Genomic DNA, 13,255 nt, shown 5'->3' with positions numbered 1-13,255 from the left:
AAAACAAAAAAATCCTTCATATTTGCCAGAAATGGGAATGACTACAATAAGTTGAGATAGTAGATGAAATCAGAAAGGTAATTTATAAATTTATTTATCGTTTTAATTAGTCTATTAGTATCTCGATAAATAAGAAGACGGCTTCACTTATAGAGATTTTCCGACTTTGTTAAATGACAATTTTGTTTACAGTATTTGAAAATTTGAAAGAATCAATTATAGATCAGATATAAATGATTGAACTTCTATATGTTATCAAAAAAAATCTGAATCGTGGCTTATTTTTGTTATATCATCAAATAAAAAAGACATTGTTTTAAAAGTAGTTTGTCATTGAACAGTTTAGCTTATCTTCAATTATACAGGAAAGACGAAAATTGGTTTCCCAAAAGTCTGACTTCACGTCTGAAGAGAATGATGATGAAGACGGTGATACACTAGTTCGAACGGGAAGGTATATCGATAGTGGTATATAATGAGCGTTTGATTTGTGATTTCGATTATTGCAGTGGCTTATATCATAAAAGCATAGTTTAAAAAAAACCAAGAAAAGAGTAAGTAATAAGATCTAAAGAATGGAAAGACGGTGTCGTCTTTGGTAACACTAAGATCACCTTTACTGCCTCTTAAAATTTGGACTATCTGCGATAGTCTGATAACTAAACATTTTTAAAAAGAGTTCCAGACATGGCATGAGTTGTAATTTTGATCAACTACTATATGATATTTGTGTTATACTTTAACAATATCTTTGTCATTTTTGTAGACTATTTGAATGTCTAATTCAAGATGCAATTTTTGTAGATTATTTGGAGATCTTCTTAAAGATGCCATTTTTGTAGATTATTTGGAGGTCTTATTAAAGATGTAAAACGGAAAATTCCATTTTATATCAGTGACTTTAAGGATGGTTTACACATTCAGTGTATCGGTGCTATACTATTCATGTATTTAGCTACACTGACACCTAACATTACATTTGGAGCTTTACTGGGTGTGGAAACAGAACAGCATATGGTATGTTAAAGAAAAAACCCGGTTTACTTTGGCAAACAACGGGTTTTGATTACAACTGTATTATAATATATGAAAAATCTTCCATTAGATTCGTAAATGATACTTACTACAAAATCTTAACTCTAGATCAAAAATTTTCTTCATAAAAGCACTTTATTGGTTCCAAAGTTAGCAATCTATTTTTTTTAAGATATTGTTAATATGTGACGATTTTGTGCATTTTTCGGACATTCAAGATTTCGGAAAATCTTGGCCACAACCTTCGATCAGACCATTTATATGTTTCTAAACAGTGCAGCCAAACATGGAAACCAAATCTTCGTATCTATTGAAGAATTAAGTAATGGTTCTAAGTTATTTGGGGTAACGAATACAACATATATCCTTAAAAAAAATATATTAAAATGTTTTATATACAGACACTACACCTTGTTTTTGGTACATTTACAGGGAACAATGGAATGTCTTTTAGCTGTAGCATTTGTCAATCTGGCGTTTGCATTGTTTGGTGGACAGCCACTTATTATAATGGGTAGTACTGGTCCTGTATTAGTTCTGGAAATAATTATCTACGATATGTGTAGGTATGTGGAATCCACAGTTCGACAGCATTAAACTATCCGATATATTTTACAGATGCAAATTGTTATTGAAGCATAGAGGATAGGCAAGAAGTCGTGCAATCATATTACAAAACAAAACAAACATATACCTAAGCATAAAAAAAACATTTTAACTCGAACACCACTCAATGCCATACTTAAACTTAAGTGTTAGATACAAGAGGGAAAAGTAGTATACCTATGTTCAAAACTTGAAAATCAACCTTTGAGTAGAAAATATGTTGCTTGCAATTTTGACTCCGACAACTCGTGTCGGTTAATTAATTCGTGATAGCAGGGTTTATAAATTCTAATAGAGATAGCATTGAGAAAGCTTAAAATGACACGTTATTCTCCTTAGTTCCTAGTTTGAAATTTATATCGCGTTAATAGTAAGAAAAAAATCAAGATATGACTTAAAGGATATAAAGGAAATTTCAACACCAAAACGTTCTTTTAGAAAGTCATAGACGAATTCAGCTTTTCTTATATATACAAATCAAGTTGGCCAGTTGGGTAGAACAAATAATACTAATTGGGTTATCATCTTTTTGTTTGCGGTTTAATTCTTGTTGTAAATTCAAATAATATATGTTTAAAAGTAGCACCAAACAAAGTAAAACACTCTTTCTTGTCATGAAAATTGAAAATAATTTATTAGTGACAAAAACAAATTTGATGTTTTAATATGTAGTGTTAATGTTTTACTTGCAGAGAATACCAGTGGGATTTTCTGTCATTCAGATGCATGATAGGTCTATGGTCAGCTCTATTTTTACTGATAATTGTTGCCTTTGATTTGAGTGCATTTGTGCGTCATATAACAAGATTCACAGAAGAAAGTTTTGCTTGCTTAATTGCCATCATTTTCATAGTGGAATCGTTTAAAAAAATATTCTCAATAGCTGGAACACATCTCTATAATACACATCCAGACATACCGTTAGATTATACATGCAACTGTGTTCCTAATAATCAGACAGGAAACATCACAACTGTTAGAACAATGCCAACTTCTATTGTAAATTTAAATTCAACGATGAATACAACTATTATTAACTGGAATAGTATAAAGAAGGAGAAATGTGTTGACCTAGGGGGCATCTTGGAGGGTCCCGGTTGTGAAACACCAATTTACCATGATAATGTGTTTTTCTTATCTATTATTCTTGGTATTGGAACTTTTACAATTGCTTGGGAGCTGGTTAAAATGAAGAAAAGCCCATTCTTCCCAACAATAGTAAGTTTTAAATCTTTCAATTCTGGATGACTTTCTCTCCTTTTCGCTGTAATCCTGAGCAGTAATCTATCTTCAGGTTTTAAAAAGAATTATGATCAAGATGCATAAGTATAGTGTATCGGAAGATAAAACTTCAAATTATCCTTTTGGTACCGAAATGTCTACAATGTTCCATCATTTTAAGCATGACATTTTGTATTAGAAAATTCAGCAAGAGAATGTCTATAAGCGAATTATCACATATCGTCTTCAGTTATCCGTTGTCAATTACTGATTTCTTATATAAAATCACATGACAGATTAGAATTGTACCATTTAATTAAGTTTATTTTCATTACATTTGTTTTGAAAAATTAAGGTTGTTTAGAGCAGCACTCTTTTAATAAGTAAATATGTATGTAGTATTCACAGCATTTTGATTTAATATCGATAATGTTTCAATTCGTAGGTACGTCAGACTTTAGGAGACTTTGCAGTCTTTATCGCAATTTGTTTGATGGTGCTAGTTGATGCGCTACTGGGAGTTCCAACTCCGAAGCTACAAGTTCCAGATAAAATTCAGGTTTGTTTTCAATGTTTCGTTATTATGAAAGAGATTGAATAGTTTAAGTTCTGTAATTTGTTTTACAATAGACCATCCTTTAATCAATCTTTGTCTGTCTGATTTCAAAATCAACTTTATAGAGAATACCTTTAATTGCAATATCGCTCCGAAATTTAACATCATGCTATAAAAAATTTAAACATCAAATTAATTTTAGCCCTCTGACCCTACAAGGCCATGGTTTACAAGCCCATACAGTTCTGCTAATCCCTGGTGGACAATGATAGCTGCATCTCTACCAGCGGTTGTGGCTGTTATCCTGATTTTCATGGACCAACAAATTACAGCTGTTATAATAAATAGAAAGGAAAACAAACTCAAGGTTAGATTTCCTTAGCTATCTTTTCCTGTATGTGTTGAACTGAGGCCTATAAACAACATTGTTGAATGTGAAAATGGTATACTGAATCCAAAAATCACATTACCAAAATAAAGTGTTCATGCACTGTGTTTTTCTCTTAATCTCGCAAAAAACCTTAGGGTTCTCTTCAGAAAAACTAAAACCAAAACAGACTTTAAAAAACGGGGTTACAGAAGAAAAATCCTGTTATTAAAAATGTGTAGTATGGCAGCCAGCAAGGGCTGCTAGTATTTCAGTGCAACTACTTAAGATATATTCTACCATAGCTTTTCAATTTGTAACATGTTCTCACTTATGACAACATGGAGATAATGTTTGATTTTAAATATAGATTCGAAAATCGCATAAACACATGGCTATTCAAACAAGCATTGCAGCGACATAGAGAAGAAAAAATCAGCTTCACTCATACTTGCTTCACTTTAAAGTTGAACAATTATTACTTTTAAAAACTGAAAACCAACATTTCTTATTCCGTTCTATATCGATTTTTGTTTACACAAAACATTAACGGCAAGAGTTGAACTTTTACTTTTCTCATACAGAAAGGTTGTGGTTACCATTTAGATTTGACAGTAACAACGTTCTGCATTGTGGTATGCTCGTTTTTCGGTCTGCCTTGGTATGTTGCTGCTACAGTCCGATCAATGGCACATGTTAACAGTCTTAAAATGGAATCTGAATGTACTGCACCCGGTGAGAAACCAGTATTCCTTGGTTGTAGGTGTGTACAGATAGAAAATTAACCAGAAATAAGTTTGCCACTCAAAAGTATGATTCATTTGACATCGTGCTATTACCGAAGAAGGATATCTGTTATCCGAAATATCTAATATTTGTTCATTTTATAGTTATTTAATGATGATGTTGTACCCTTTTTGACTTGTTATGTATTATATTTTGTAGTGTACAGATTCATATTACATGATCCATCGCCCTGTCAGATTAATCGTTGACTTTTTATTCAGTCATTTTATATATAACTAAATACATGAATAAAAACCACAAATACCAGATTTTAGTTTATCAAATCCATGTCAAACCATTTTCGAAAGCAAACAGACATTGTTGAATACTGAATCTTCTCAAAAATGAAATTTTACAAGAAGGCTCTACATACTAAACACCATATTAATACGGAACACATACAAAACAAATCCCATATTAAGAGTGACCCTTCCATTACAAATTTCAAAAGGATCGTATCATCAAACAATTCATTTAGATAGTAATTTTGAAAACACATGTGTGACTGAATTTGTCAACTTGTATTTCGTCAAATAACTTGTTAAATTGCTTCACAACGCTTGATAGCATATAGCAATTACAAACACAGTATCTGGATTTTTGTAAAAATCTTTTTTTGTAGGGAGCAGCGTCTTACTCCTCTGATTGTCGCATTGTTGAATGGATGTTCTGTTTTTATGCCTGCGATATTACAGGTATGTGCTAGACATACGTTCAGATTGTATTTGATTTTGTTTGAAGATGATTGCCAAGTGAATTACATCTTATTCGGAAAAGTTATGACACTGGAGAAAAAGCAAAAAAGACAACAGCAATTCTTGATTACTTAATAGTAATCTTTGTCTTAGTGGTTCATTAAATTTGAAATTCGTCATCCAAACTATTGATTTGTTATTTTTCTGTTTAATGTGGACTTCTTCAAATTTGAATTTGAAACCAATGAATGAGTGAAATGAAATTGGTCTTATCATGTGACATGTCATATAAGCATTAAATGCATTACTATTGGTGTACTTATTTATAAAAATCTATATATAAAAAAGTGTATGGACCCAGATTTCATGCTTCGCCAGATATTGAAATAAAGACCTGTTGGTGACCTTCTGCTGTTGTCTGCTCTATGGTTTGGTTGTTGTCTCTTTGGCACATTCCCTATTTCCATCCTCAATTTTATTAGTTTTGTTATAATATTATTTACTTCTTGTTTCAGCTTGTACCGATGCCAGTTTTATATGGTGTATTTTTGTATATGGGAGTATCTGCTCTAAGGGGTATGCAGGTATGTAATTAAGGATAAACCATGATCATAGATATTGAAAATTAAAGCAAAACAATAATTAAATCTTCTTACACAAAAAAAATATTCTCATGGAAAAAATACGCGGTGCTGTATCATTATTTAAAGTTCTAAGAAATATCAATTCACAAAAATCGTCAACCATATTCCGTGACACGTATTACCTAAATTTTTGTTTTAAAAGTGTTAAATATGCTACTGTGGTCGCATCAACCTAAGATTTAGTAGATTAATGCATTACGAATGATGTACTCATTTATAAAAATCTATATATATAAAAGTGTATGGACCCAGATTTCATGCTTCACCAGATATTGAAATGAGATAGTGAAAGCAGGGAAAGTTTTCCAATGGACACATAATGTTGCTCTCTCCCTTTCTCATATACAATATATTTTGTTCTTAACTGTTCTGTCTTGTTTAAGGTTCTTATCCCTATTATGTTTTTTGACAGTTTATGGACCGTATCATGATAATGTTTATGCCAGCCAAATACCAACCAGACCACATGTATCTTCGCCATGTACGGATCAATCGAGTTCACCTGTTCACATTGTTCCAAATTTTGTGTTTGGGAATCTTATGGGTCATTAAAGCTATAAAAACAATATCGATTGTTTTTCCTGTTATGGTATTGGGTACATGTTTTGTTAGAAAAGGAATGGAAAAAATCTTTACCTCGAACGAACTTAAATGGCTTGACGACATGGATACAGAAGACAAGATGATGAAGCAGGAAGATGCCGGTGTATTGATTGTTGAAGATGATGATATAGATGACGTAAGTTTGTTTGTATTTATTAGTTTAGTTTCAATTTGTTATACTTTTTTGTTGTTGTTGTTTTTGATTTGGAAAATATTTTCATTGTATGAAAATTTGTTATTGTCTTGAAATCATCATTCGATAAGACTAAGCATCATGATGTTTTATATTTCTAAATAATTAGTTATGTTTTATAATGAGAATAATCAACTGAAACCATTGTTGACAAAGGCAAACTATAACTCTTATTTACCCAACTTTTCAAATAGTTGATACAACGAAATTCCAAGTAATGGTCAAGAGTTTGAATACTTTGATATATAAAACAATTAAAGGAACGTAATGCAAAACATACGATGACCTATAGTTGTTAATTTCTACGGAGTTTTGCCTCAGGTTATGAGTTGTCTCATTGGCAATCACACCACATTTTTTATTCATGTATATACAGTTTAGCACCCAAGGAACATTTTGAGCGAATTTCCTTCTTTGGTTCTAATTCGTAGCATTATGTTTCATAGTTAAAGCATTTCATTAGTTAATAAATGCATTTCAATTTTGCTGAAAAAAACTTAAGATACATAAATTAAATTTTGCAGCTCCTATCTGATTTCATCTATCTTTTTGGGTTTTGTGGTCTCACTCATATCTAAAAGATTTTGTAGTATATTTGAAAGAAATAAGACATCTTTTTACAGCAAGAACTTCTAGTCGAAAACCTGGAATTCAATTAAACTGTCACTGCATTTTTCTTAGATATTTCCTTTGAGTAAACAATGTAAGTGTTTGATCAAAACTATGTTGTGTGTTTTCCAAAGCAAAATCATCATATGCAATTTGTAACTGGGTATACATTTTTGTGTTCTAATCACAAGTATTTATTTTGAAAGTAAACAATGTCATAGGAATGAAAACTACAGTTTGAAGGCACTCAATAACCTCAACGTAGAATAAATTCATATAATAAATATATCGAAAAATGAAAGACCTGACTTTACGACACCGCATCAGTTTCATTACACACGAGTGTAAACAGTTTTTAAATTCAATGTTTGAGTATATTCAGTGTATGATAGCTGAACGAAATCCAACTTACAAGTATATCACCGTCACATAAGACATGTTAGTAAAACACCGCATTATGTGCATTCCATCAGTGGCATTTTTGCATATTATTCACACTATTTAATTTTTTAACATGAACATGATCATTTCTGTTTTTTTTAATCTCATTAGATATATCTCACTTGTATTGCCTTATTTTTATAACTGTGAAATTGCACGAGGTACAAATGTATAATGCATGCATTGCGGTAGATGTTTTTCTTTCATATGCGCCAGATATATGTCCTTTTTTATTATAATTTTTACTCTCATGTGTGTATATCTGTGTGTACCTGGAATTATGGTATTAAACTATTTGGTCATAATTTATATGAACCTTAATATTTATTAAGGAGATAACAGTATTGTATTTTAAGCTCCGACGGCATAAATTCGGGATTTCATGGTCGCAAATTAAGTTAACTTGCGACGCGTTAGCGGAGACAGTAAACGGGTATTTGCGACCATCAAATATAGGGTTACAGAGCACGTTTTGTCAATTATTTTGAAGACTACTATAAAAAGAAAACAAAATGACAGAGAGAGAAATGTGTAAATTGCTTAGGCAGGTATACATATTGTCTGTTAATATCAAAACTGCTGTTAAACTTCCTGCAGGAGTAATTGCTCTTAAATGACATATTTTACCAATTGTGATTTAATTTTTGCCTATTTTCTTGAAAACAATTAAAAAATAAAATGATATTTTGACCGGAAAAATTATTCGAAAGACAAAATCTTCAAATTAAAGAAGTTCTATGACCAAAATCGTGAGATTTTACTACTTAATAGAGAAATTCCAAACATAAGTCTTCTCCTCTAAAAATACTCTACCAAATTTTACCGCACTTGGCCACAATCATTGTTGGGGTGTATAATTGTTTATGCAAACCAACATAGCCGACATGATTAAATATAGAATATTTGGGTAAAATGTATATTTATACTATTATCTTGAAAATCGAAATGAATAGGAACATCTGAGAGGGAGCAAATGTTTAAAATAATGAGACCTATCCGGCTGTTTATTTCAGCAAAAACTGACAGCCGTTTTTATAGGAATTATGGCCTTTGAATGCAAGTTTTACACAAAAAAAAATTATTTAGCCTACATAACATACCTGAAATTGTGAGCTAACACTTGATAGATTTTGTATTTTATCTTATTTTGATATTGCAATAATGTTTATATCAATCTTTAATACAGGATGTTGTTGATGATGGGCCAATAGAATTTTTACAGCAAAGCAAATACAGAAGAATAAACTCAACTGTAAGTCAATCAACTCGTCATAAATACCTGGATTGCAATTTTGTATTTGAACAAAACGCGCGTTTTGTCTACAAAAGACTCATCAGTGAATCAAAAAAGTTAAAAAGGCCAAGTAAAGTACGAAGTTGAAGAGCATTGAGGAACCGTTTGCATGAGCTAAGAAAGATTTTGTATGGCAATAAGGCATATAGAAAACTAAGCTTTAGTGAATATAGCATAATTTTATGCATTGTGTTTAAATGCAATATCAGTATTTAGTTCTATTTTCATCTTTAATCAATCTTAATTCTATCTTACTTTTGAGATATAGTTTTTCATATGTGACGTAATTTTTCTGCTGTTTCAGAAATTTCATATGTTCAAATTTTTAATGCCTTTTCACCATCGTATGTGACGTAATTTTTAATGCCTTTTCACCGTCGTATGTGACGTCATTTTCATAATTTACCGCGTTGAAGCCTGGACTGAGTCGGGTGTGTCTATTCTGTGTTGGTCATTCATTATGTATTCTTGTTTGTTTTATGTAATGAGTTAATACTTCAGTTTCATTATGTATATCTGTTATATTCATTTGATAAAATTTACTGTTTGCAATAGCATTAATTGTTCTAAATATTAGGATGTTCTTATCCCAAGCATACAAACTTAGCCGTATTTGACACAACCTTTTTCAACTTTTGATCTTCAGTGCTGTACAACTTTGTACTTTTTTTCGCTTTTGATCTTTTATATCTGGGCGTCACTGGTGAGTCTTGTGTGGACGAGGCGCGTTTTTGGCGTATTAAATTTTAAACCTGATGATTTTTGTTATTCATTAACCATGTGTTTCTTTGTCTAATACGTTTTCCTATTTTTTTGTATTGTAGTCCTGTAATATTATGTAGTCATTTCTATGTTATATTTAACATTGCCATTAAAGTGCGAGGTTTGGCATGCCACAAAACCAGGTTCAACCCACCATTTTTTCCTTTAAAAATGTCCTGTACCAAGTCAGGAATATGGCCATTGTTATATTATAGTTCGTTTCTGTGTGTGTTACAATTTAACATTGCGTCGTTTGTTTTCTCTTATTTTTGAGTGTAAATTGACATTGCGATAAGACGTGTCACGGTACTTGTCTATCCCAAATTCATGTATTTGGTTTTGATGTTATATTTGTTATTCTCGTGGGATTTTGTCTGATGCTTGGTCCGTTTCTGTGTGTGTTAGTTACATTGTAGTGTTGTGTCGTTGTTCTCCTCTTATATTTATGCGTTTCCGTCAGTTTTAGTTTGTTACCCCGATTTTGTTTTTTGTCCATGGATTTATGAGTTTGAACAGCGGTATACTACTGTTGCCTTTATTTATCACTAACGAACTACTTTTTTGTGAAAACTCAATTTTTTTTTAAAAGAATTTGCTGTTGGTCTTTGTAATCTTAAAATGATTGTTTTACCTAACAAGTTCCACATTTTTCAAGGAATAAACATTTTGTTCATATTTTCTAATGAGGGTATAATACAAGGTATTGAACGCTCAACAATGGTTTAGTAAAAATTTAACACACAATTGTTTAACATTGTAAAAGTTTATTATTATGACATCACTCTACTATCACACAATAACTCAATTACATACTTACCCATACAAGCTAAATATTTTGCATGTGGCTACGACTAATGAGAAAGACAAAAAAAAACGATACAATAACCCGATACGATTTTATTAAAATTAATTATAAACAAAGATCGAATTAAAATACAAAATTAAGAGTATATTTTAGATTTTAGAAAAATGAACTAACGAATCGTGACGAATCCATTGTTCTGGACTACCTTAGTCATGTACAATAGAAAATAACATTTCGATAACGAATAAATTTTAAGTTTCGAGAACCAAAAATTCCACGGATCTACTAGTAAACAGATTAGCCAAAACTGTCTTATGCTCACCTTTTCTTATATACATGCAACTTTAATTCTTACATAATCAAGTAAAAAAGAGACAAGAGAGACCTTTTATCAATGAAGTAGCACTGTGTAAACCTCTTGTTTTTTAAATACTGAATATCATAATATAATAACATTTCTTTTGATGTTTTTGTTTTTTGGAGAAAGAGGGATAAATATTATTGTAAAATAAAAAAAAATCAATACTCAGATTGTAAGATTAAATGTATTAAAGTGAAAGTTAAATGTTATTGCTTCCACAACACACTGCGTTGTCATTTAAGAGAAAAAATATAATTTATATACCAAACATGAATATTTACATTATAGGGTAATATGTCATGGTATCTCAAACATGACTCACACCCCAATGGTATGTCAAAGGAGGATATTGCTGATGAAAATGAAGGTCCTGCAGAGTTTTTAGAGTTAAGGAAATACAGGCGAATTCAGTCAACTGTAAGTAAAGATTTGAAATGCTAAAAATCATACAAGGCATTTTTATTTCTCTAATTCTATGGAAATATATCCCTTTCCGAACCAATTTTATAAAAACAATTAATTAACGTGTGGTTGCCGGTGATCGCAGAAGATGATTGGCTGAGTCAATGGGTCATAACCTTTCTCAACTCCCTAAAATGATCAAAATGTTCTAACAGGTGTTAATGAAATTGACAACTTCGTGGAAAATGGAAGGCACTCAAAGGGGATTTTGGTTTAGAAAAAAAGGAAATTTTTCGTATGATCATTAAAGAAACAGATTATTACATAGTAACGCGTGGATTATCGGATTTATCCAATCTAGATAGTTAAATTATAAATTTAAAGTCCTCGCCGAGGCTCGGATTTTAAAATTGATAATTTAACTATCTCGAATGGATAAATCCGATAATCCACTTGTATCAATGCAATAATCTATATAAATCAAACTCCCATTTTAAATGCAGGATTATTACATATTTTTCATAAATTTTTTTGGCCCAGCATAAGACACTAAAAACATTTGGTTTTCCATTATGTGCGTCGGTCCGTCTTATACCTAGCTTTTATTTTGTCGGACCTGCATCTTTTGTCGCAGAAAGCCCGACATAGAGATAGTGATCCGGCGGTGGCGGCGCCGTTAGCTAACCTCTTAAAAACTTAATATATCAGAAGGTAGAAGACCTGGATCCTTTTTATATAGATGCCTTATTTTGAAATTTCAGTCTGTCATATGGTTTACTTTTTAAATTGTTATTTGTATGGAGAGTTGTCTCATTGGCACTCACACCACATCTTCCTATATCTATATATGTCCATAGTCCTTGACCTCATTTTCTTTGTTCAGTGACTACTTAAAAAAAAGATTTTAAGTATTCTTAATTCCTCTCCTATTATGAGCAATTAGATAAATATATTAAGTATCTTGCAAGTTCTTCATACCTGTCGGACAGTTTTCACTTGACCTCGACCAAATTTCATGGATCAGTGAACAAGGTTAAGTTTTCGTAGTTAATTCCATATCCCAGATCCTATAAGCAATTGGTCTCTTATATTTGGTGTAATGAATGATTGTAAGGTATACATGTCCAATTGGTATGTTTCATCTGACCTTGACCTCATTTTCATGGTTCAGAGATTATAGTTAATTTTCTGTGTTTTGGTGTTTTCTTTATACTTTATGTAATAGGTCTACTATATTTGGTGTATGGAATGATTGTAAGGTGCACGTGTCCAACTGGCAGGTGTCAGTTTGTATTGAAAAGGGGGGGGGGGTCAAACCATTGTATCAAATTTACTTTCAATCAATTATTAGTTCGAATATTACCCACACAAATCACATGTTACAAATTTTTTTACAGGGAAATATGGCTTGGTTTCAACACGACAATACACCTTTACACAGAGGAGACAATAAAATAGATTTCAAATTAGAAGAAGACAGCAATATATAAAACAAAAGTAATACGGTTGTGTGTTTAGGTATGTATGTTTCCTCCTCATTGCACTGAAAAAAGGACGTTGCACTTGTTTTCGTAGATACTATTCAGTTTGTCGTAAAACATTTAACAAGTTGTAAAAGTTTACTTAACTTCATTAATATGAAAAGTAATGCTAAATAGACGACGAATTCCATTTATTCATACTGAGCAAACAGAAGTCTTTTGAAGGAAGACAACAAATAATCGAATTAGGATGAAATGATATTAATGTATCCTTCTATAGAAAGTAAATGGAGGATTGATAAACAATCTGTAGATCACTTAACTAAAACGAATTACAATTCAGTTTGATCTACTCAAATACAGCAACATAAAAGGCACAATTGTAGAAGGTCAA

General features: G+C 31.4%; 1 protein-coding gene across 5 annotated transcripts in view; it reads left to right on the top strand.

The window, feature by feature from the left end:
* LOC143079348 (electrogenic sodium bicarbonate cotransporter 1-like) overlaps nucleotides 1–13,255 on the top strand; it is a 33,834-nt gene that overhangs the window by 17,048 nt on the left and 3,531 nt on the right. For all 5 annotated transcript variants that reach the window (XM_076254616.1, XM_076254614.1, XM_076254617.1 and 2 more), the window contains 13 exons: nucleotides 366–454; nucleotides 843–1,017; nucleotides 1,468–1,601; nucleotides 2,334–2,859; nucleotides 3,308–3,421; nucleotides 3,621–3,785; nucleotides 4,370–4,548; nucleotides 5,194–5,266; nucleotides 5,782–5,850; nucleotides 6,323–6,649; nucleotides 8,943–9,008; nucleotides 11,267–11,395; nucleotides 12,778–12,898. In XM_076254616.1, the coding sequence (XP_076110731.1) occupies nucleotides 366–454; nucleotides 843–1,017; nucleotides 1,468–1,601; nucleotides 2,334–2,859; nucleotides 3,308–3,421; nucleotides 3,621–3,785; nucleotides 4,370–4,548; nucleotides 5,194–5,266; nucleotides 5,782–5,850; nucleotides 6,323–6,649; nucleotides 8,943–9,008; nucleotides 11,267–11,395; nucleotides 12,778–12,870 (2,139 nt within the window). In that variant the 3' untranslated portion in view covers nucleotides 12,871–12,898. The remainder of the gene's footprint in view (nucleotides 1–365; nucleotides 455–842; nucleotides 1,018–1,467; nucleotides 1,602–2,333; nucleotides 2,860–3,307; nucleotides 3,422–3,620; nucleotides 3,786–4,369; nucleotides 4,549–5,193; nucleotides 5,267–5,781; nucleotides 5,851–6,322; nucleotides 6,650–8,942; nucleotides 9,009–11,266; nucleotides 11,396–12,777; nucleotides 12,899–13,255) is intronic.

This window comes from Mytilus galloprovincialis, chromosome 6 (genome assembly GCF_965363235.1).
Source record: "Mytilus galloprovincialis chromosome 6, xbMytGall1.hap1.1, whole genome shotgun sequence".
Lineage (NCBI taxonomy): Eukaryota > Metazoa > Mollusca > Bivalvia > Mytilida > Mytilidae > Mytilus > Mytilus galloprovincialis.
Note: the sequence above shows the minus strand (reverse complement) of the source record. Positions and strands in the feature narration are given on the sequence as shown.